The 23,951-nt window shown below is 43.0% G+C and overlaps 2 protein-coding genes and 1 long non-coding RNA gene across 3 annotated transcripts; 2 read left to right on the top strand and 1 right to left on the bottom strand.

Moving 5' to 3' along the window:
* Nucleotides 1–929: 929 nt before the first annotated feature.
* Nucleotides 930–13,992, top strand: supt6h (SPT6 homolog, histone chaperone and transcription elongation factor). The gene is made up of 36 exons (XM_080509346.1): nucleotides 930–1,038; nucleotides 1,120–1,281; nucleotides 2,634–2,707; nucleotides 2,787–2,967; nucleotides 3,090–3,171; nucleotides 3,273–3,528; nucleotides 3,620–3,721; nucleotides 3,861–3,974; nucleotides 4,092–4,181; nucleotides 4,274–4,416; nucleotides 4,532–4,677; nucleotides 4,774–4,881; nucleotides 4,974–5,254; nucleotides 5,342–5,496; nucleotides 5,682–5,877; nucleotides 6,021–6,160; nucleotides 6,292–6,409; nucleotides 6,528–6,604; nucleotides 6,701–6,836; nucleotides 6,977–7,114; nucleotides 7,220–7,387; nucleotides 7,483–7,610; nucleotides 7,730–7,937; nucleotides 8,419–8,566; nucleotides 8,728–8,870; nucleotides 8,973–9,113; nucleotides 9,193–9,388; nucleotides 9,513–9,658; nucleotides 9,845–9,937; nucleotides 10,029–10,142; nucleotides 10,233–10,357; nucleotides 10,854–10,966; nucleotides 11,061–11,138; nucleotides 11,217–11,395; nucleotides 11,804–12,105; nucleotides 12,260–13,992. The coding sequence occupies exons 1-36, from the start codon at nucleotides 939–941 to the stop codon at nucleotides 12,450–12,452; spliced, it is 5,274 nt and encodes a 1,757-aa protein (XP_080365472.1). The 5' UTR covers nucleotides 930–938; the 3' UTR covers nucleotides 12,453–13,992.
* Nucleotides 13,993–15,172: 1,180 nt separating this feature from the next.
* On the bottom strand, nucleotides 15,173–19,286 carry rab34b (RAB34, member RAS oncogene family b; the record flags this gene model as incomplete). The annotated part of the gene is made up of 10 exons (XM_080508535.1): nucleotides 15,173–15,228; nucleotides 16,007–16,114; nucleotides 16,234–16,324; nucleotides 16,954–17,035; nucleotides 17,272–17,323; nucleotides 17,417–17,481; nucleotides 17,910–18,011; nucleotides 18,629–18,694; nucleotides 19,029–19,120; nucleotides 19,239–19,286. 10 exons carry the CDS (start codon nucleotides 19,284–19,286, stop codon nucleotides 15,173–15,175), a joined length of 762 nt encoding a protein of 253 aa, XP_080364661.1.
* A 1,280-nt stretch (nucleotides 19,287–20,566) lies between these two features.
* On the top strand, nucleotides 20,567–22,585 carry LOC308139811. Its single transcript, XR_013936934.1, has 7 exons — nucleotides 20,567–20,664; nucleotides 21,011–21,073; nucleotides 21,270–21,386; nucleotides 21,574–21,634; nucleotides 21,971–22,005; nucleotides 22,192–22,250; nucleotides 22,488–22,585. It is a non-coding gene; the product is annotated as an uncharacterized lncRNA (long non-coding RNA).
* The last annotated feature ends 1,366 nt before the right edge of the window (nucleotides 22,586–23,951 follow it).

Genomic DNA, 23,951 nt, shown 5'->3' with positions numbered 1-23,951 from the left:
GCCGCTGAGCTGACGCTCGGAACCGCCGAGGCTAATGTTAGGCTAGCCGACATGCTAAAGCGCTAACTCGCCTGACACCGGAGGAGGTCCGAAGGCCTCTGTTTAATCTCTACAGCGGTGATTTAGGCTCGATTCTATTTGTCGATATACTAGCTAACTTACTGCCGTGCATAAGTTTTTCTTTTAAACACTAAAATACCAGTCGTGCTTATAAGCGTTAGCTCAGATGCTAAGTAGCACCGTTGAGCCTCGTTGCTGATCACACTCGTTCGCTCGCGTTTCCCTTGACAGAATTCCAATAAAGTTGTGATTTTGGGACGTTTTCAATACATCGGGTACAACAAATGGATACATTCACTTTAATTATTCTGCGTTCGGTTGAATGTAGGGAGTGTTAGCTGGGCCATTTGTTGATGCTATGTGCGCAATGCGACAGTGTTCTTAAGATGATGGCTCGTAAACAAATTACTTTCCAACTGAACAATCTGCGATTTAAGTATACTTGTGCTGCAGGCACAAGCCTTCTATCATTACTCGTTTGACTGTTACTCGATAAGTGTTCAGTTTGCTGTAATTCCCCGCCTTTGTGTTCAGTTATTACTCAGTGCAGCGATTATCATTGTGACGTGATTATTTAATATATTTTGCAGAAATGAGCTTATATTACACATAACAATGAGTCTCAGTTTAATTCTGAAGACGACAGAGAAGATGAAAAACTCATGTTATAAGTATAACTGCATTGTAAGCGTATTGTTTTTGTTAGCTTCTGTATCAAACTGATGATGCTTATGAGTGAACTATATCAACATTCGAATGATCACTGAATAGGGTTGTATGTACATCAGAAAATGACAGTGCAAATATTTTGTGTGCGTGATTTGGTTTTATGTTTGTAGGGATCATATGTTAACCTCTGTCTTCCAGGAGCAGCAGTCATGTCTGACTTTATTGAGAGTGAAGCAGAAGTGTCAGAGGAGGAGTTTGAAGAGAAAGACCTAAAGCCAAAGAAGACCCAGAGGTTTATGGAAGAGGATGGTATGTTCTCCTCTTGTCATGCTTCTTGTGTATTGTTATTGTCATTTTGTGTGGCAGCTGCTTATTGTCATGTTTCAACAGATGAGGAAGAGGAAGAGGAAAACACAGAGGATCAGGATGAGCAAGGAAATTTACGTGGGCTCATCGATGATGGCGACGAGGAGGAAGAAGAGGAAGCAGCAAGTGCCAGTCCAAAAGGGAGTGACTCGGAAGACGAGGTGAAGCATAGACGCAAAAAGCGCGGTAAGTCTTATTGTTATTCTTATAGTTGCAGAATTAGAGCACCACACATTTAATTGTCACAAGGTCAAATGTGTTGAGCATGATGAAAAGGCTTATTGTCTTTTGGTCTCTTTCCACATCCCTTCAAATTATACAAGTTGCAACCCATGTATCACCAACATTAACAGCCAACGTTTGTGTTGTGGCCCTGCAACACTTAAAGTTTGGAGTTGGTTTTCAAAATGATTATCATTAATGTGCTAACAATCTTTATTCAGTATTGTTGTTGTTGTTGTTATATGAGTTTGGAATCTATGTATATATTATGACGTTTGTTGTCAAGATGCTGTATTACTTCATGAGCTCAGCTGAGAAAAGCATTGATAAGAGCTGAATGAAAGTGTGACACACTCTTGAGTGAGTGAGTGAGTGAGTGAGTGAGTGAGTGGTGTTCCAGCTTAATCAGTAGTTGAAAAGCAGTGATTTTACTTTGATTTATAATACAACGGTCTTTTCCTTGAGTGGCACAAGAAGTGAAAACAATCCTTCTGAATGTGAAAAAGTTGGATTGTCATTCAGAATTCTCCTTTCCATATTTAATTTAAGTTGACGTCTTCTCTTAGGCCCTATTGGGTCTCCAGCAACGCATTTGTCGAATAGTTTCGAGTCATTTTGCCTGATCAGATGAAATAAACCGCCTGATTGCAGTTATGATGATGCATGATCTGCTCTGCAACCAAATCAATATTCTGAACTGGATTTAAGATGATTCAGAAAAAAGTGGCTGTTCGACAGTTTCCTCGTCGGAAAGCTCAGACATTGCATTAATCTTTAAAATGTCCTGCTTAATCTTAAAAAGCAAGACTCTTGTTTTCTGACTCGAAGAAAAATGTATTTCTAAGTTGCGATTTTAAGATAATCTAATCTTTCGTGTTTATTCTAGAATGTTCTTATGTGATGTTTTGTACGTACTTGTGCATTTTACAGTGAGAGTAGATCTATTTCTGAATAACCAGGACAAACCATTAACATATTTCTGACATCTGTTGTTGAGGTGAAGCAATAAGTGGGTTCCTCCACCTTCACCCCCATATGTTGTAGAGACAGATGCACGCACATATTGCTTGGATTAACCTGGACAGGTGCGGTTTAATTTTAGCTCTCTACTAGTGCAACGTTTAACCTTCCTTCATTTATTTTGAAGAAAGAATGATTAATAACAGTTGCCTTTTGCAGTTATGCAGACCGATATCATAGAATAAAAAAATCACAATCTTTTTTTTTTTGTTTAATCCCTCAGTATTAATGTTTGTGTACAGATATATAACACATCTAACACGGTTTTCTCTGACTGACACTTTTAATCTTTGCAGTTTATGACGACACCCTTGATGACGATGACCTTGACCTCATTGAGGAAAACTTGGGTGTCAAAGTCAAACGGAGGGTAAGAACAGTTGTTTTCTCACTATTCCATCAGGGAAGTTTCCGGGTAGGATTTATACTGTTTATGTCTCGCTTCACAGAAGAAGAAATATGACCGTGTCAAAATGCTGGACGATGACGAGGAGGATGACGACGAGAAAGATTTGATCGCCGACGAGATTTTTCATGGGGATGCTGAGGGTGAGCTGGAGGACGGCGAAGCCGTGGACGAGCCTCTCCGACATGCCGATGACGACGAAGAAGGAGAGGACGAGGAATCAGGTTCGACTACATGGGGGTTTTTAGATTCATTGAAAGCGCGAGCATCAGAATATAAACAGTGGCATATTAATGTGTTGTATTTTCAAATGGTTTTGTTTGTTTTTTTTGGCTTTGCTTCACAGATATCGATGATTTTATTGTCGACGATGACGGCCAACCCATCACGAAAAAGAAGGGCAAAAAGTTCTCGGGCTACACGGATGCGTGAGTGTTGTCGTGACGTCGGCCGAGCGAGCAGACTTCAGTTTACAGTAATTGTCTGGAGAGTCAGACGCTCGTTCTAATCTGGGTTCATATTTGCACAGAGCTTTGCAAGAGGCCCAGGAGATTTTTGGCGGCGACTTCGACTTTGCCGACTTTGACGCAGACGCGTATGATCAGGGAGAGGAGGAGGAAGAAGATCAAGATGAAGAGGGTTGGGACAGACCCAAGAAACAAACGAAGAGGAGGCAGGGGAGGAAGAGCATCTTTGAGATCTATGAGCCCAGTGAGCTGGAGAGCAGTCACATGACTGACCAGGACAACGAGATCCGCTCTACAGACATGCCCGAGAGGTTCCAGGTGTGTTTCCTCAGCTGGTCCTTCTGGACACGTTCATTTAGAGTTTTCATACTTTCGTCTTACTGAGTATTTTTCCTATCGTGTCCCGTAGTTACGATCCGTCCCTGTTAAACCTGCTGAGGATGATGAACTGGAGGAAGAGGCAGAGTGGATCTACAGACATGGCTTTTCCACGCTTACAATTTCTATGCAGGTAAAGGTTTTTCTTAGTTGCTTCAAGTTTGTAATTAAACTGCGTACCAGTTTTTCATTTTGTTTCCTGTTTGTGACACAATTTAGATTTTTCTCCCAATATTAACAGAACGCGGCTTCTTTTTGTGTGCACTGAACAGGAAAGTACAGATTACCTTGACAGAGGAACAACCACAAACTTCAGCAGGAAGGGTCCCAGCACCATTGCCAAAATTAAAGAGGCCCTCAACTTCATGAGGAATCAACAGTTTGAGGTACAGTCACCCGCCTTTTTCTATTTGTTAACGTCACTTTGTTGTTTTGTCAGTATTGTGAAGCGAAAGAATGATGCTGTTGTAAAAAAAAACGGTTGGGTTTTTTTTTTCTTCCAGGTTCCTTTCATCGCTTTCTACAGAAAGGAATATGTTGAACCTGAGCTAAATATCAACGACCTGTGGAAAGTGTGGCAATGGGATGAGAAGGTACTACACACACATTTCCTTCACCACCGGAATCACTTCACTGCCGTTCGCTTTCATGGACGACCATCTTAACGTCATCCTTCACCCTGCAGTGGACTCAGCTGAGGACCAGGAAGCAGAACCTGACCCGTCTGTTTCAGAAGATGCAGTCTTTCCAGTTTGAGCAGATCTCTGCTGACCCAGACAAACCTTTGGCTGACGGCATCCGTCCTCTGGACACTTCTGACATGGAGAGGTACGTTTTGGTAGCGCTGGAGCCCCAAAGCCGAGAAGCATCATTTCTTTTTCAGGTCGTTGAGAAGGAAGGAGCAAGCGGATTGAATGTAAATCTATTTTATTGTCTTCTTAAGGCTGAAAGATGTTCAGACACTCGAGGAGCTGAGTGACGTGTACAATCACTTCTTGCTGTACTATGGCCGAGACATTCCCAAGATGCAGAATGCAGCCAAAGCAAGCAAGAAAAGGCTCAAAAAGATCAGAGAAGTGTCTGAAGATGGTAAGACTGATGTGGCTGAGATGATCAAAGAGAAAAACTATATCTCTTATGTTGTGTTGAGCTTGTTTTGACAATTCTAAACAACTTTGTCTTTAGGTGAAGAGGAGGAGGTGGAGGTGGAGGAGGAAGGCGATCATAAAAGCCCTGACCTGAAGTTGGCCTCTCGCAGGGATATGTACAGCATCTGTCAGAGTGTCGGGCTGGGTTAGTCTCTTTTTTCTTAGTTTTATTGCCCGCACCTCATGTGTTTAGGAGTCACTGTTTCATTAGTTCTTGCTGTGTCCTCTTTGCTACAGACGGCTTGGCTAAAAAGTTTGGATTAACTCCCGAGCAGTTTGGAGAAAACTTGAGAGACAGCTACCAGCGTCACGAGACAGAGCAGTTCCCAGCTGAGCCAGTCGAGCTGGCCAAAGACTACGTTTGCAGTCAGTTCTCCACCCCGGAGGCCGTCCTGGAAGGGACCAGATATATGGTCGCCATGCAGATTGCCCGCGAGCCTCTGGTCAGACACGTCCTCCGACAGACGTTTCAAGAGAGAGCAAAGATCAACACCAAACCCACAAAGAAGGGCAAGGAGGTACGAGCCAGTTCCACTGCAGACCTCGACAATTCCAAGGGAGCCAAACATCCTCACATCGTTGAGCCATTTTATTTCTTCTCACAGGCAGTGGACGAGGCTCACTTCGCCTACTCCTTCAAGTATCTCAAGAATAAACCCGTGAAAGAGCTGAACGGGGATCAGTTCTTGAAAATGTGTCTGGCTGAGGACGAGGGGCTGCTTTCCATCGAGATCTGTATCGATCTCATCGGGGTGAAGGGGTAAGTACACCCGACGTGTTCCGTTGTCTCTTTTTCTCGCATCTGTGTAGAAAAACAACTTGGATGTTGAAGCAAAGATTATACGTAAATAATCAAATATGTAAGGGTTTGTTGTTGTTTTTTTGGCCAAACTGTTTTGTCGTCTCTTCTGCGCATTAAAATGTTTGTTTTTTTATTTTGCACAGGTATGCTGGGGACCAGACATACTTTGACGAGATCAAACAGTTCTACTACAGAGATGAGTTCAGTCACCAGGTGCAAGAGTGGAACCGACAGCGAACGTTGGCCATAGAAAGAGCTCTCAACGAGTTCCTTTACCCTCAGATGGCAAAGGAGCTTAAAACCAAACTGATTGCAGAGGCTAAAGAGAGCATTGTTAGGGTAATTATACAGCTTTTCTTTTTTTTTTTCCCAATGCAGCTGCTGTTAAAATCGTTGATTTTATTATGTCTGTGTGCTCCACATATGATATATCAGTAATTCATTTATATTTCTAACTGTGTTTCTCCCATTTCCTCCTGAAGTCCTGCTGCCGTCGCTTGTATAACTGGCTGAAGGTGGCTCCCTACAGGCCCGATCAGCAGGTGGAAGAAGATGATGATCTTATGGACGAAAACCAAGGGAAAGGCATCCGTGTGCTTGGTGTAGCCTACGCACCGAGCAGGTATGTGTTGCAAACAGTTACAGAGCACGTGCAGTGTGAGACATACTGCATGTCTGAGTTTTGACCATATTAAACCGCGTTTGGAGATACTGTATTCTCAAAAGTTTGCTCTTTTTAAACTACTCTGTCAGAGATACGCCCGTTTTCTGTGCTTTGATCAACGGCGAAGGCGAAGTGGTGGATTTCCTTCGTCTGCCCTACTTTTTGATGAGGCGGAATGCCTTCAGGGAGGACGAGAGAACAAAGAAGGTAGAAGATGAGAACCTAACTCTCTCACTTTACTGTTGCATGATGTATTTTAGGCATTGGAACTATATTAGCGAATATGTTGTTATTATGTTTTCTCCTTTGCGTTTGACACCCTCAGGCCACTGATATTGAAAGTCTGAAGAAGTTCCTCTCCGGTAAGAAGCCTCATGTTGTGGCTGTCGCAGGAGAAAACCGGTAAGAAATTGATTCCCATCTGTATGTGACACCAAGACTTTCTCACGACAGGTCTTAAAGAAGCTGATTTTGATCTGTGTATATGTGTGTTTGCAGTGATGCCCAAATGATTATGGAGGACATCAAGAGGACGATCGGTGAGCTTGAACAGGAGTCCTCTCTTCCTGCCGTTGGTGTGGAGCTGGTTGACAATGAACTGGCCACGCTGTACATGAACAGCAAAAAGTCCGAGGTAAACACTCGATACCTTTCATTTATACCACGCCTATCAGATACTTAATAATGCCAGTGGTTTCATTGTTACATCTACGGCGTTTCCATTGTTTCCTGTGACTGTTCACACTTGCCTGACCCCCTGCTTCCTCTATACAGGTTGATTACAGGGATTATCCTCCCCTGCTGCGGCAGGCGATATCTATAGCCAGGAAGATCCAAGATCCCCTGGTGGAGTATGCTCAAGTGTGTAGTAGTGATGAGGACATTCTCTGCCTCAAGCTGCACCCACTGCAGGTGAGATCTTAGACAAAAATGGGAAATCTACGTGGTTCCCTCATCCTGTACACATGTATTGTTATGGTAGAATATGATTAAACTGTGTGTCTTTGCTTGTTGTAGGAGCATGTGGTCAAGGACGATTTGATCTCGGCTCTGTACTGTGAGTTCATCAACCGTGTCAATGAGGTTGGGGTGGACGTAAACAAGGCCATCGCTCATCCTCACACGCAGAGTCTTGTCCAGTACGTCTGTGGTTTGGGACCAAGGAAGGGCTCTCACCTGCTCAAGGTCTGGGACTGTGACTCTCGTGAGAAGCGTTTGTGTGATATCAGAGCCTATCTGGTGACGTTCCAACCATCGTGGGGTTTGTTTTGTTTGTGCAGATTCTGAAGCAGAACAACACTCGTCTGGAAAACCGAACACAGCTGGTCACAATGTGTCACATGGGACCCAAAGTCTTTATCAACTGTGCCGGGTTCATCAAGATTGACACGGCGTCACTTGGGGACAGGTTTGTACCTCATACTTGGATCATTGAACTCTTTCCGACTGTATTAGACATACTGTTGTTAAGGTATTTACAACTTACAGGGCCTTAAGAGTTTTTGTTTTCCCCCCCTCTTCTTACAGTACGGATTCATATATCGAGGTTCTGGATGGTTCTCGCGTCCATCCTGAGACGTATGAGTGGGCTCGCAAGATGGCTGTGGATGCTCTGGAGTATGACGAATCTGCCGAGGATGCTAACCCAGCTGGGGCTCTGGAGGAGATCCTGGAAAATCCAGAACGTCTGAAAGATCTGGATCTGGATGCTTTTGCTGAAGAGCTCGAAAGACAGGTGTGTGTGTGTGTGTGTGTGTGTGTGTGTGTGTGTGTGTGTGTGTGTGTGTGTGTGTGTGTGTGTGTGTGTGTGTGCGTGTGCGTGTGTGTTTATGCATCCAGTAACCTCAAATTAAAACCATTTCAAACTAAATAAATCCACTATCTAGTTTGAAGCAAGCTTTAAAAATAGCTTCTTCGACCAGGAGTTTTTTTTTTTATAATTTTTTTTGCACGTGCTGTGATTTGATTGGGATCATTTTTCTGGCCTTTGAAGTACTTCTGTGCAGCAGTACAGCCGGGCAGCACACAAACCGAAGACTCCTATTTTACACACGGGCGGCCTGGCGAATTGTTCGGAACTGACGAGAAGCTTGTTACATGACTGTTACAGCCCCATTGCAGATTGTCCGTAGAGGGTGACTGGATGCAAAACATGAGCCCTTCCCACACGCAGATTCACCATCGCTCCTGTTCTACTCCTCATTTTGTCTGTGTAGGGTTACGGCAACAAGGGAATCACCTTGTATGACATCCGTGCAGAGCTCAGCTGCAGGTATAAAGATCTGAGAGTTGCCTACCGAGTCCCCAACACTGAGGAGGTCTTCAACCTGCTCACTAAGGAGACTCCAGAGACCTTCTATATCGGTAAACAATTCACCACCCTGGGGTGACTTATGTATAATCAGTTTGCAGGGGTGATTCCAATGTTTTGGCATTCGCTGTAAGAAGCTGATGTTAAATTGATGCTCTGTAGTACAATTGTGTAATTATTGCAATGTTTACGTTTTTGTCCTCTTTTCTTTCAGGTAAACTGATCACCAGTGTCGTGACTGGGATTGCTCACCGCCGGCCACAGAGTGAGACCTACGACCAGGCCATACGCAACGACAGTACGGGCCTGTGGCAGTGTCCCTTCTGCCAGCAGGACAGTTTCCCCGAGCTGAGCGAGGTACCAGATGGCTCCAGCTGTTCTTTCTTCTTTCGGTGTGCCTTAAGCAGATGAATGTCTGGCAGCCTTTTTCGTCTCATGTGCATTTTGCTTTGGGTTCAGGTGTGGAACCACTTCGACAATGGCTCGTGTCCCGGTCAGGCCATTGGGGTGAGGAGCAGGCTGGACAACGGCGTCCAGGGGTTTATTCCCACAAAGTTCCTCAGTGACAAAGTGGTCAAACACCCCGAGGAGAGGGTCAGGGTGAGTCGCTTGTAGTTTTCTGATGGTGTGTTTTGTGTTTTCCTGGTTTTAATCGATGGCTCCTCTTCTCCTCTTCCAGGTGGGCATGACCGTTCACTGCCGCATCATGAAAATCGACATCGAGAAGTTCAGTGTTGACCTGACGTGTCGCACCTCCGACCTGATGGACAAAAACAATGAGTGGAAGCTGCCTAAAGACACCTACTACGACTTTGACACCGAGTCTGAAGATCAGAAACACAAGGAGGAGCTTAAAAAGAAGCAGCAGCGAACGCGTGAGTGTAACAAAAAAAAACACAAAAAAATAGTCCTCGGTATCTTGGTAATACAAACTTTAGGGGATATTTATTGAACAAGATTAATTTCGCCTCACATCTTTTTTGCCACTTGTTTTGTCAGAGTATGTAAAGCGCGTCATCGCCCACCTGAACTTCCACAACATCAGCTTCAACCAGGCTGAGAAAATGATGGAGACCCTCGACCAGGGAGACCTGATCATCAGACCGAGCAGCAAAGGAGAAAACCACCTCACAGTAACCTGGAAGGTGAGAAACTGGATATTAAAGAAAATATCCTGAATCAAAGAGAAGGACGGCGAGAAGCTTTGTAGTGCCGGTGAAAGTGAGATTGATGCAGAGAGCTGACGAAAGATCAAATGGAAATTCATCAAGAGTGAACTTATGAAGTGACGTTCAGACAGGGTTTGATGCAAAGTGTCTGATGTTGTTCAGGTGGCAGATGGTATCTACCAACATGTTGACGTGAAGGAAGAAGGCAAAGAGAACGCTTTCAGCCTGGGGCGCAGGCTCTGGATCAATAACGAAGTGAGCTGTCATCTCCTTTTAATAATCATCACAAGAGTGTTCTGTAATGTTTTTGGGTTTTTTTAACGATCCGTCTTCATACCATCTGCAGGAGTTTGAAGATTTAGATGAAATCATTGCTCGCTACATTCAGCCCATGGCTTCCTTCGCCCGGGATTTACTTGGACACAAGTACTTCCACGACTGCAACGGGGGAAGCAAAGAGGTATGGACTCCTTGTCCTGTTCCACCGTATTTATTACTGAAGGAGATCCAACTCATCTCGTGCTGTTCATTTGATTCTTCCCTGATACAGAAAATGGAGGAGATGTTGGTCAGGACAAAGAGGGAGAAGCCCACTTTTATTCCTTACTTTATTTCGGCATGTAAAGATCTGCCGGGGAAATTCATTCTCGGCTACCAGCCCCGCGGAAAACCTCGGTGAGCTTTACTTTTACAGTTTTTAAGTTTGTGGAGCTGACATGAAATGGCAGGATCAGGTCCATACGTTTTTGTGACTTTTTCCTTTTTCTTTCTTTTCTTTTTTTTTTCGTATCTCTTTATTTTATGTTGAACATTTCTACATTTTATTACATTAACAAAACTAACAGAAGATAGTAGGGATACACATGTATTCATACTGAATTTAATTGAAGTAGGGAGTCCACAACTGTGCAGTGTCCTCTTCCTTTGAAGAAAACCTATTCTACTTTTCAGTCAGTTCTCTTTCTTATGGGGAAAGTAATTGTTTTCCGTTGTGTATAATCCTGTAACCACATCCATCCATTGTTTGAGGCTTGGAGGTTCAGGTTTGTACCAGTTATTGGTGATCACTTTTTTTTGCAGCCAATAAGTAAAGTTTTACACAAGTACCAACCACTCTCCACGACTCCAATTAGTTTTGTTGAGAATATAAACTTTTTTGTGTTTCCTCTAGGATTGAGTACGTGACCATCACCCCGGATGGTTTCCGCTACCGGTCGCAGATATTCCCAACTGTTAACGGGTTATTCCGCTGGTTTAAGGACCATTACCAAGAGCCTGTGCCAGGTACTGAAGCCCCGTACACGTAACTTCAAACGTTTCTTTCAAATCTGTTGAAATATGCTGTGGCTGATGAACATTTGGTTTGCTCCTGTCAAAGGTATCACCCCTAGCAACAGCAGCAGAACAAGGACCCCCGCCTCCCTGAACGCCACCCCAGCTAATATCAATATTGCAGGTGCGTCTCTGCTCTTTTGCACACGCTCAGAGTGCCTTTGTCCCCTTGTTAATAAGTCATTGCCTCCTTCCTCCCCAGACCTGACACGAGCTGTCAACTCCCTCCCGCGCAACATGACTTCTCAGATGTTCAACGCCATCGCCGCAGTCACAGGTCAGGGCCAGAACCCCAACACCACCCCGGCGCAGTGGGGCTCCAGCCAGTACGGCTACGGCGGCAGCACAGGAGGGGGCGGAGGAAGCTCGTCTGCTTATCACGTGAGGACAGATTTTCATGTTGCAGATACTCCTGGCTCAGTAGATTACAACCAATCAGTAAAAGACTATATTTGTCCCCGGGGGTCAATTCAAAGGACGCGTAGGGCAGGCAGTACAAATTACTACTATATCACTGAGTAAATAAATACCAGTAATAATAAAAACTTGTAATCTAACGTAGTCACTTTTCAAAACAAGTCATCGGTAAAGTAACTGATTTCCTTTGTAAAGGAGTAACTCGTAATCAGTAATCATAACTTTTTCAAGATGACACAGCCAATACTCTGTAAACTGAAGCAGCATGTTCTGGGGCTGCTTCCTCTCTGATGACGAAGAGATGATCAGTGTCACCGATTCACTGGAGTAAATCTTCAGTTGCCGTTGGTTCCAAACGTCTTTTCTCTGCAGGTGTTTGCCACGCCGCAGCAGCCCATCGCGACGCCCATGATGACGCCCAGCTACTCCTACACCACCCCGAGTCAGCAGGCGCTGGGCACGCCGCAGTACACCAGCACCACCCCCCAGTCCTCGCACGCCCACCCACACGCAGGCCACGTCGCACACGCCAGCCACCACGGTCATCACAGCAGTCACCACGCACACTCCTCCGGCACGCCGTCCTCCTCCACCTCGTCCCGAGGGCGGACGCCACAGCAGCAGCCGCAGCCGCAGCAGCAGCAGCCGCAGCAGCCGCAGCAGCCGCAGCCAAAGTAACTACGCAGAATTTATAGAAAAACTTTGTGAAAACTCTTGTGAATATCAACTGTTTTGTGAATGCAGCTTGTCCGCCACAAGGGGGTGCTAGACCTCAGGTTTCCTTCAGATGTGGTCTCTTAACAAAACCCCTCCTCCTCTGTCCTGCAGGCCCAGCGGCAGCAACGCCTCAGCGGTGGACTGGGGCAAGATGGCCGAACAGTGGCTGAAGGACAAAGAAGCAGAAGGGCGGAAAAAAACCCAGAGGATGACGCCGCGGCCGTCCCCCAGCCCCATGATCGAGAGCACACCCATGTCCATTGCCGGCGACGCCACACCGCTGCTGGATGAGATGGACCGATAGGACACAGAAGGGGGCGTCGCCTAGCCCCCCCACCCCACCCTGACTTCATCCTTTGTCCTGCTTCATCTTACGATGAACCTCCACCCACCCACCCGTCTGACCCTTTCATATCACTGACCACCAGTCGAAGCTCACTGCATCCATCCTGCCTGCTGTCCGTTCCTGTGCTCCCATCGCCTCATGTTGTAGTGACCAGTGTGTCGCCACACCTCACACACATCACTGGAATGTCAGGACGTCATGAGCTCCACCAATACGAGGAGATCCTGTTTTACCACCTTTCCCTCCACTCTGTCTCTATCTTCTTTTCTCGTACCATCCTCCCTCCCGCCGGACTCTCGGCAGCTTAGTATTCTGTACAGTTTCAATTAAATGTGCGTCGCACAGACCGCGGTGCAATGACGGAAGTGATTCAAGACAGCAGAGAGCAGTTCCAACTAGGATATGGACCTTCATAGACATTGACTGACAAGCTGTCCTGCTCCCTTCTTTTTTTTTTGTCTTTGCAATCGATTTGTGGTTTGATGAATGAATGAATGGCTTTGACAGAGAGGAACAGGTCATCTCTCCTCCGTTACGGTCGGCTAAGATTTTCTTTGCTAAAAGAGCGCCTTGCCAAACCAATCGGGAAAGTGATTTTTTTTTGTGTGTGTGTGTGTGTATGGAATGCGTCAGAATGAATAAAGACTTCTTTTTTCCTGTTTGAGTTTTTAGACTCCCCGCTGCTCGTCTATATCTGAACACACTCATGCACATATTACGAAAGAACAGGCTTCAGTTCCTGCTAATAATTTCCACCGCGCGCTGTATTATGAGCAGCTGACTGTATGTTGGCTCCTGCAGAGAGCCTGTGATGTACCGTGGATTCTGTGGCCTGTACCACGTGGACATGATCAATGTGCCGCAGTCGAAGCTGGTTTGTTTTGATTCTGGATGGTTTCGTGCGCAGAGGTTGTATATTGACCTTTTCAAAACTGTGTTGACCTGGTGTATTTTTACCTGGCTGTGGCGAGTGAGAATCAATGGCCTGTCCGTTCGTTTTAAGTTGACTCATATTTGACTCTCTTGTATCTCGAAATGTTTGCAGTCCAATGAGTTTTTTTCCCCACTCCTGACGTCGTTTGCCACCTTACGAGCCCGAGACAGTATCGCTTCTCCCAACTTGACTTTTCTCAGCCACAAGTTTTATCTAAACACGGGAAGATACCGTCAAACTGATTCCCCACTGTGTTTCTACTCCTTACTCTGTATGATAACCCTGAACTGCACGCAGTTATTTCAGTAATTAATAATAAAAACATGTCACGTGGCATAAAAATAGTTTTTTTTTGCTGAGTGAGTACAAGCAAGACGTTGCTGGAAGTTGGATGTATGCGTCGTATATCTGCAGTGTGCTGAGTATCATCCCATTCTATACATAATGTTCTTCGTTTGGGGTAAACACTGGGTTCCACGCGTCTCACCAGGTGAAGAAGCTGGTTGTCAGCAGGAGTTGATGGAGAGGAAATCCTGTGTGTGACTCTGCTGATGACCATTTTTGCCTGTGATCCCTTTAATAAAAGTGTTCATAGTAAAAACAGAAGGAAAAAAAGTGTCTGTGCTACTTTGGGAAATCACGTGTGAATATTTGCTGTGCCTGCATGAGTAACGGTGTGTTTGCATTCCTGATTTCATCCACACAGGATCTTGTCAAAGCAGAACATGGTGGATTTTTTTTCTGCATTTATGTCGCTTTTTTTCCACATTTTAGAAAATGGAGGGTATAAATACAAAAAACAAAACAAAACAGATTATTCATGATTTTGTCACAGGTTTACCTTTACCTAGCCTTAATATAATAGAAGATTAACTGATTTTATTATAACTGTATTCATGCCCACCCAGGTTTAAGGTTCAATCAGCTCTCAATGACAAAAACAAAAAAAATCTAAATGTTTAAAGTTTATAAGGGTAGAGAAAAAAATAAAATCTCAAATATAAAGGGTTTGGATCGTGTCTAATCAGTCAGAAAATAGGTGCAAATGAGCAGAATTCAGTGTGTAGCTTCGTGGTGCAGCTGAGAGGCGTGAAGACGGTAGATGAGACGGGAGAGGACATTCTGTAAGTGCAGGATCGACAAGACACGCCGCTGTTCATCCCATCTGACTGAGAGGAAATCAGTTGGATGTAACTGACGGCGAACAATCCCTCCTTTTTGTCCTGATCATGGGAGAGAGGGGAGCCGCACTATGGGTATGGCCACAGTCACTGGAGCTGGCGTACGCATCCAATTAGCAGCGGAGACACATGACAGGAGGCCAGAGAGGAAGTCAAAACAGAATCATGAAAGATGGACTACAGCATTTCTTCCAGGATCGTGGGGGGGGGGGGGGCTTTGCTTCAGGTTACATGTCAGTGAAGGCTGGGACAGAAAGTACTGAAACATCTTGTAGAAAATGATCTCCAATTTTTGATAAATTCTCACACACACATACACATCACAAAGCCTTTTTTTGTTGCAGCAGCGGTAAACATTCCAGAGAGGACGCCATCTGATGGACCTGTTTACAGACTCTACAAACTAATTCCTTCTCAGGCCGTTTGCAAGAGGGCCACAAATAAAACACTGTTTGCTCAACATCGATTTTTTTTTTTTTTTAAGGAGTCCGTTGGTGCCGAACTGCCCGCCGAGTCGCCTCCGCCGTGTCGCCACTACAGTACATCCAGGAATGTGTTGAAGCTCAGCAGCAGGTGGATCTCCTCTTCGACCCGTCGGATCCGGCACGGTCTGTGATCCCTGTGCACAAAGGGAAAGAAAACTGAGCTTTCATTTCAGGTACACGGGAAATAAAAAGTGCAATGAGAGCCTGTTGTAGGAGTGTGTTGTTCACAGCCAAGTTACTGTTCTCTTTTAAAACCTCTGCCACTTTTATATAGTTCTACTGATGCACACGCACAGTTTTTCATGCGTTTTATTGCTTCTACCTCTTATATAGCTATAATGTAGTGCTTACACAGCCTCCACTGCATTAACAATGTTGTTGTTTTGAACAATGACAATGAAGACTCTGATTCTGGCGTTCATGGAGCTGAGAACCCGGGAGAGTTACCAGCTGTCATGTGACTTTTAAAAATCACATGACACAGCCAACAAGTTACTTCCATACTTTCCAGATACAGGAGTGACTCATTTTTATTTCCCTCAAAGAAATCACTTGGAGGGAAGTTTAGTCTCCTGACAAAATTAAATAACAATTTAATAACAGTGGCTGTTTAATCTTTAAGATTGTGCATCTTTAAGAAGTATCCTCATGTCGAATCACACAATTGCTGAGTAATGCAAGAGTTTCCAAATTGTGTATTCCATCTGTTTTCTAAAGGATATTTTTTGAATTTGACCACATTGAAATGTGTAATAAACAATAATGTAACGCTGAAAAATAGGTCTGATGCCCCTCGAACACTGCATGAAATCCTAACTTTTAAATGTTTTCCTGATCAAACAGCACGTTTTTCCCATCAGAGATCTAACAGGCAGAGTAGCCAGAGAGCGTCCAGTGAGTAAACTGACTCACTGATTATGTCCCCTCCTTGCCGCGACCCACTTTTCTCCAGCTCAGACAAAACGTTGGCCTCGAAAGTCAAAGATGCCACGCGGAAGAAGAAGTCCCTGACACCATCTCCTGGAGCCGCAGACAGACACACAGACACACAGACACACAGACACACTGTTTGGTGAGATAAAACAAAAAACAAAAAAATAAAAACTGGAACATGCAGTCAGTGAGAGTTTATCTCCCACCTGACTTTGCAGACACGGCCCAGTACTCGGCTTTGATTTCCTCAGAGAGTCGGATGGCTTCGCGCTCGACCCGAGCCAGCTGATCAGGAGACTGAGGAGAGAAACCGTCGCCATGGAAACAGGCTCATCAAAAACTAAAAGATGAACTGTGGAATTTTCAGAGCTGCCTTCAATGTACCCCGAAGGAGAGCAGAAGGTGGTGATTTATTTTTTTTTTTTTTAATGTAAAGCATTATCATGCAAGAATAGACTAGGGTTAGAATTTCTTCTCTTAAGTGAAAGTAGATAGATAGATAGATAGATAGATAGATAGATAGATAGATAGATAGATAGATAGATAGATAGATAGATAGATAGATAGATAGATAGATAGATAGATAGATAGATAGATAGAGAGATAGAGAGATAGATAGATAGATAGATAGATAGATAGATAGATAGATAGATAGATAGATAGATAGATAGATTTTTAGTTTAAGATATGAGCCTTAAAATGTTCTTTTTTTTACTGAAGACTCCTGAAAAATATAAATTCAGAACTGTTTTTCTTAAATGTTAGTTTTGATTTTATCCATCAATCGATTTGAAGATGACGAAGTTAAAGAACAAGCAATTAAATAAACAAGCAGGATTTTCCGAAGTGAAAGATGACATCGTTAAACTAATGAAAACACCCGATCTTGTCCTCGCTTGTAATGATTCTTTTTAAATTTCACCCACACCGAGGTCCTTCTTGGTACCAACGAGGAAGAGTAACACGCTGGAGGGGTCGTTCTCCTTCATAGCATCCTCCAGCCACTGCCTACACACACACACACACACACACACACACACACACACACACACACACACACACACACACACACACACACACACACACACACACCCACACACACACACACACACACACACACACACACACACACACACACACACACACACACACACACACACACACACACACATGCACACACAGTTCATAAATAATAAATAGGTCCTAATAGAATAGCAGTGACATCCTAAAAGGCCGTTTCCTACCTGGCGTGTGCTAATGAGCTCACGCTGCTCAAATCAAATACCACAATGATGGCTGAAAGACACAATTTGAAGAAAACAAATGAGGAGCTCCAAGAGGCTGACAAATGAGATGTGTAATAATAATGACGTGAGGATCTGGGTTCACCTTGTGCCCCCCGATAATAGGTGGAGGCGATGCACTTGAATCTCTCCTGACCAGCTGTATCCCATCTGAAATACATAACAGGCAACTTCATTATCAGTCCAAACAGCTTTATCAACACCTCCTCTGTTAAACCTCCAATGAATGAAATTACATTCCAGACACATGGAATCATTTAATTCTTTATCTGTTGCTTTGTAAAAAAAAAAAAAATAACTAAAAGGGAATATCTTCTAGGTTATTGCTGCAAATCAAATGCAGACAGTGAAGAAAAAAAAACCCTGATTTAACCTCCATTGCAACAGTCCAAAGAATGATTATTGAGATTATTTCGAGGACTTTGTGCAGCCTCACAATAATGTAATTAGACACATTTTATTACGTCATCGTGTTTCCAAATGTGGGACAAACCTTTTTTTGTTTAACCTGTCTGATTCTGCCCACACAGTAAATGGATTAATTTAGGGTGGAAGATTCAACATGTAGTTTGACTTACAGCTGTAAACTGAAGGGAACGCCAAGCACTTCAAAACGCTCCATCTCAAAATCCACCCCAATAGTGGCTTTGTAGTTCTTATCAAAAGCATCCTTGCAGAATCTGGAAGGAAATGGAAATACATATGAGGAAGAGGGGAAACAGAGGAAAAGAGGAGTGTAGTTAGTTTACTATCTATAAGCAAGTAATCCATATTATGTCAGGAGCTTTGATTCAATAATTCTAACTGAAGAATAGCATACAAAACAAAACAAATATACTGTAGTTAATATCGTGAAATTGCCTATAATGTATGTTTAGAGGCTAAAAGAGAGGAGGCTGAACTGGAGGTTGCAGATTTGAAGTTGTTGAGGTTTTCTCTGTGAGCATTATTATGAACAGGATTAGGAATGAGAACATTAGACTATTTGATGGGAAAATGTAAGGTTGAAATGGTTTGGTTGTGTATTTAGGATCAATAGCAGCTCTGTAAACAAAAGGATTGAAGGAGGTTCATGGATTCACTGAGGGAGGACTGCAAAGAGGAAGCAGGAAACAAAGTATATTGGAATAAAATAATCCGCTGTGGCAACACTTACATGGAAAATTCTGAAAAAAATTTATTATTAATAAAAAAGAATGCTGAAAAGACAAATTATGAAAGATAAAGCTTATTTATTTATATTATGTTTAATCTTTATTGAATACTTTGAGTCCCAAGTTCCTGAAAACTTCTTTACCTGCTGATCAGACACGTTTTCCCAACTGCCACGTCTCCAACCACGATAACTTTGGCAATGTTGAAGCTGTAATAAGAAGTCGAGACAGTCAGAAATAATAACAACCAACTAAAACCATGAAATTCTCATTGTGTTAGAGTTTGTGCAGAAAACACAATATTATCTCATATGTGTTTGCTCATTTTACAAGAAGAAATGATCCCATCATCCTGATTTGAAGCTCCATGTCTGAGGTAACGTGGTTGCATGTGGCGGGTATGGCTGATAAATGTCAGCTGACACAGCAAACACAGCATGACTTCAAGGACTCTGCCCAAACTAATTCATTCAGCTCACTTAAACGCACACATGTCTGTGAGTCTGAACAAGTGTGTGTTTTAACCTGGAGAGGTGAACTTACCTGATGGAGCTCGTCCTCTGAACCTGGCACACGGCCTTCACCTGAGGGTGGAAACCCTCTTTAGTGTGCAGCGCCGCAGTTGGACTGAAACACTGCGCAGAGAGCAAATAGTCAGAAACTGAAGAGAAAAGCAGACGAGAAACAGATCCTATAACGACGTCGCACACAGGAGCGGTTGGAGCATTTGTTTGTTAACTTGTCTGTACTGACCTGTGGAAGCTGAGAAATGACCCGGTCCTTCTTCACAGGGGGCAACATGCTGATGCACTTTATCAATGCAAGTGTGTGTCTGCACACACACACACACACACACACACACACACACACACACACACACACACACACACACACACACACACACACACACACACACACACACACACACACACACACACACACACACACACACACACACACACACTCACAGACTCACAAACCTCAAGCTGCCACTGTCAGCACAGCAAACACACTTCTTTTCAACTCTCAACACACTCTGTTATATATATATATGTTCCCACCATTCATTACACTTGCAGGTTCACCTGGAACACAAAACGTGGTAAAATACTGGTTGTGGTAAAAGCAGGACAAATAGAAAAGCAGTTGACAATTGTGTGGGAAACGTGAGTTGTTACTTATTGTCACTGCTAACAATTTTAAATCTTTAAAAATATAGAATAACAAATTACTTACACTGATGAGCAAAAACCTGATGTGTTTTGATGTTAAACCTACAACTCTAAAAGATACATTTGCCCCTAATGGAGTTTATATATCATAACAGGAAAGAAAGTCATCTGCACAGCAAAAGAAACAGACTGTGTCCAAATATGAAAAGCAACAATACCTGGTGCAGGTGAAATAAGTGAATCTGGAGATGTGAAGTGTACCCAAAGTGCCCAAAGGAGAGAAATCCGAAGCAAAAACGCAGTGATGAAGTTTGGTCAGTCTGCGCTTCTCCCAGACAGCAGACACACAAAGAGGCTGTCACTACATTAACTTTCCTGACATGAGTTTGCTCATGTCAAATGACTAAGCTGTCAAACAGCACCACCCTCCGACCTCAGGCGCAATGACATGTCCATTCTGATAGTAATTTTGAGGAACGGGAATGAAGAAGTGCAGAAGAAACAAAGACAAAAATGCATTTCATTTTCATTTAGTCAGCTGCATAAATTATGCTTAATTACGTAACTGTGAACTTGTATTACTCTGGGCTCAGATTGTATGGATCCATCCCTGTGAGAAAATAGAACCAAGTACACTAAATTATGTAAAACTGAATCATTTATTTGTATATATATCAATAATAAATGCAAAACTATGCTTTATATAAGGATAACCCGCTGCCTATACAACCAAGCACAAAATAACAACAACAAAAATAGATTATCTCATGAAATTATTTCATTAAAGAAAAAAAGAAATTCTAACGGATGACGCTTGCGCGTCATACGTCGACGCTGCGTTGATGACGTAATATTTCCGCGCCAGCCAGGCTATATAAACTTTCCCCAGCGCCGTTCTCTCTCTTTCGACTTCCTCCTTCAAGGCGAGCTCACGTACCAAGTTAGTCTGATCTCTTACTAGAGATTAACAGTCGGCACGTCACCACAAATACTTTAAAACTGCACAAGTAAGTTCAACTTTGTATTTTCAATCAATTCGGGACATTTGTGAATGATTTTTATACTCAAGTCGGGTAGATCCTCGTGCAGCATCATGGAGGCCCAACACGTGGTCAATCCACTGGACGTGGTTCTCAACTCTGTTTTCATGTTTCTATTAAGTGAGATTATATATTATATTAAAGCATCACTGTTAAAAGTGAAACGTGCAGTAATTAAATCGTTATAGGTTATTAAATAGTTTATTGGGAGCCCTTGGCCTTTCTATTCTAAACACCCTGCTTTACATTTCACCGCTTGGCAGTTTGATATTTATCACATCAAAATAATGACCAGTAATTTCTTTCTCCACAGATGGAGCCTCGAGGCCTCAGTTCGACAAAGTCACTACTTTGGGCTTGGTCATGTCCTCTGCAGGTGGGTAATGGTGGAACCATCAATGTGTCTTCTGCAGCTCTTGTCAGTGATGAAAACTGTGAATAGGAAGTGCCGTCTGATGCGACAACTGACGATGTTTCTCACACACTTCTCTGAGCCTCCATAGCTGCAAATGACTATTGCTGGAGTCAGTTGAGTTATTGCTAACTTTAATTGTGTGGTTTCACTTTTATAGGCAACATGACCTCAAGCCAATCTTATATGATGGAAAGTTGAAGGACATTGAGCCCTTGAGCAATGCAGCTCAGGTCTGTAAGACACCGTCTGACTGAGAATGGTTCTTTTCCCTCAGGTGAGTCTTTTCTCATAAAAATGCACATTTTCTACTCCTGTTGTGATGAAACTTAAAACTGACAGCTGGAATTACCGTCAGATTGTTCAGTGTTGATTACTAGTTTTCTGAATATGAAATTAGACTTGAACATTAATTTGAAATAAAATGTATCTGGTTTTTAAGTTATTGCCCCTGATTTCCCCAGACATTCAGCGGGTGATGAGTCGAGGCTTCCACACAGCCGCTCCGCCACTGAGGTGATGCTGGTAAGTTGGTTTCTTTAAACCGATGAATAGGTTTGGTCTCACCTTTATGCAATAAGACATTGGTTATCAGAAAAACATCATTTAATGCAGAAATGTGTAGAATATTTAAGTGTCACATCCACAGGTCATTTGATTAGCTGCCACATTAGTTACTACAAAACGTCAATTCAATGATAAAGACGAGAACAAGGATGAAAACCTGGAATAGGAAGTGCCGTCTGATGCGACAACTGACGATTTTTTTCTGGTCCAGTTTTCTGAGTTTTCATTAAAAGTATTTTTATATTTCTTTGTTGCCTTCTGATCTCACTTTTTTGTTTTTTGTTTTTGTTTTAGATCTCCCAGTGTGACCTGCTCCTCAAATGCATCTTGTAAGTTTGAGTGATATCTAATAAGCTTTTGATTCTTTTGTGGTGATGAAATCTAAACTGAAATAGCTGGAATTACCGGCAGACTGTTGGTGGTGACTCTCGGTTTTCTGAACTTAAGTTAGTGACTTGATGCAGGATTTCACAAAGTGAATTATTTGCGGTCTAAAATTCTGTCTCGTCCCACAGAACCAGATCAAGGACTTTCGGCATCTCTGGCCAGCTCATTCATCACTTTGCCATTTGTGGTAAGACACCTGACATTGTGTGCTTCACTGTACAAATATAACATTGTCTCAGTTTAACTCCCTGCGGCTTCAATAGTTGAGTAACGCTTTGGTTTGATGTTAGACACACAATGGTGTCGACCAAAGCAGTTTTACGCAGTGTATAGTCTTTATGGTTCATGATTGTAGGCAGCATGAATGGTGAGTGATTACCACAAATGAGTTTTACAAATCTAACTTCAATCTTTTCTTCTTCAGGTGGCAAGAGGCAAATGGACGATGGTTGGAAGAAAAGATGTGAATACATTTTCCAGTGTGAAAAGTTTTATAAATGTGAATAAAGTGTCTAAACAATGGTTGAAATCTTGGCTCTTATTTTGCCGATCACAGCACAAAGTTAAAGTGGTATCCATGTTGAGCTGCAGGTAAAGTAAGCCCTGTCAAAGAGCCAACATGAAATGTTTGAGGTGAAGGAGAGACTTTCAGGATAGAACTGAGATCTTTGGATTTTTTTCCAAGGATAGTTGAGTCCATTCAAGAATCACCGAAATCTTTCAGGGTTGGTTGTACAGGCTTTGTTGTGATGTGAGATTGTATTTGACACAATCTGTTAAACTAGCGTGGCAGCTCCATTCACTAGACTCGTTCAAATTAATGCAAGTGCTGACATTTTGCTATTCAAATTCAGCCTTTCCCCATGGAAAGTTTTCATAGCTCACTCTTGTATAGTTAATATAATCTCCAATCCACATGTTTAACTAGATGAACTAGAGCAAGGGGTGTCAAACTCAGATCCTCGAGGGCCGAAGCTCTGCACGTTTTCCCTGTCTCCCACTGAACGTCCTGATGCTTCAGCACAAAGCCAGATAACGAGCTGCTCATTGGAATCCAAACCGTGCAGGGCTGCGGCCCTTGAGGACCGGAGTTCGACACGTGTGAACTAGAGCATGTGAAAGTATTGGTGAGGGGGTTTCCTGTATTACAAGTCAGGGGCTCATTTAGAAAATCAAATGAAAAGAAATTGGCTTTTTTTTTTTTTTTTTTTTTTTTTGCAATTTGGTTCAAGAGAAAAATTAAGTGGAACACAAAATGTCACAAATATCCCGACTGGCAAGTTGAGGTGTGACTGCAGGTAACTGGAGCTCTTTCATCACAACACTAACGTCACTGTGGCACAGTGGATTGTGTGAGAACGTCGTGGGTTCAAATGGGGCTCTTCTGTGTGCAGTTTGCATGTTCTCTCCCTCTGTATGTGGGTTTCCTATGGGTACTTCAGTTTTCCCTACAGTCCATAAAACATGCACTGGGGCTCTCTGACCAAGACCCTCGGCTCAATGAATGTATAATTAAAAATGTATTCATATTAATTGTACTTCATTAACAAAGTAGAATTCTTCTAACCATGTTCTTCTGAAAGAAAAATCTGCAGAGGCTCCAGCAGTGAACCAGGCGAACTTTGATTGTCCTTCAGTTGCACTTTTTACAGTTGAACTTTGAACTTCTCAGGATTCACGACTGACAAGATGTGAGTAACAGATCTCTTCTGAAGAAAGATTCAAAATACTGAATTAGTATATTTACTTTTTCTTCATTGTCTTGAATATCTGTTTAATAAATGGCGGTATTGTGAAAATTACTGAGTTAATTGATTTATACTAAAGTCACTCTAACTGTCACTAATAAGCGTATTACTGTAACACAGCAATCAGTATTCTGTGAGTC

Source organism: Blennius ocellaris (assembly GCF_963422515.1).
Source record: "Blennius ocellaris genome assembly, chromosome: 14".
NCBI classification, from domain to species: Eukaryota; Metazoa; Chordata; class Actinopteri; order Blenniiformes; family Blenniidae; genus Blennius; species Blennius ocellaris.
The sequence above is the reverse complement of the archived record's forward strand: the minus strand, read 5'-3'. Positions and strand labels throughout refer to the sequence as shown.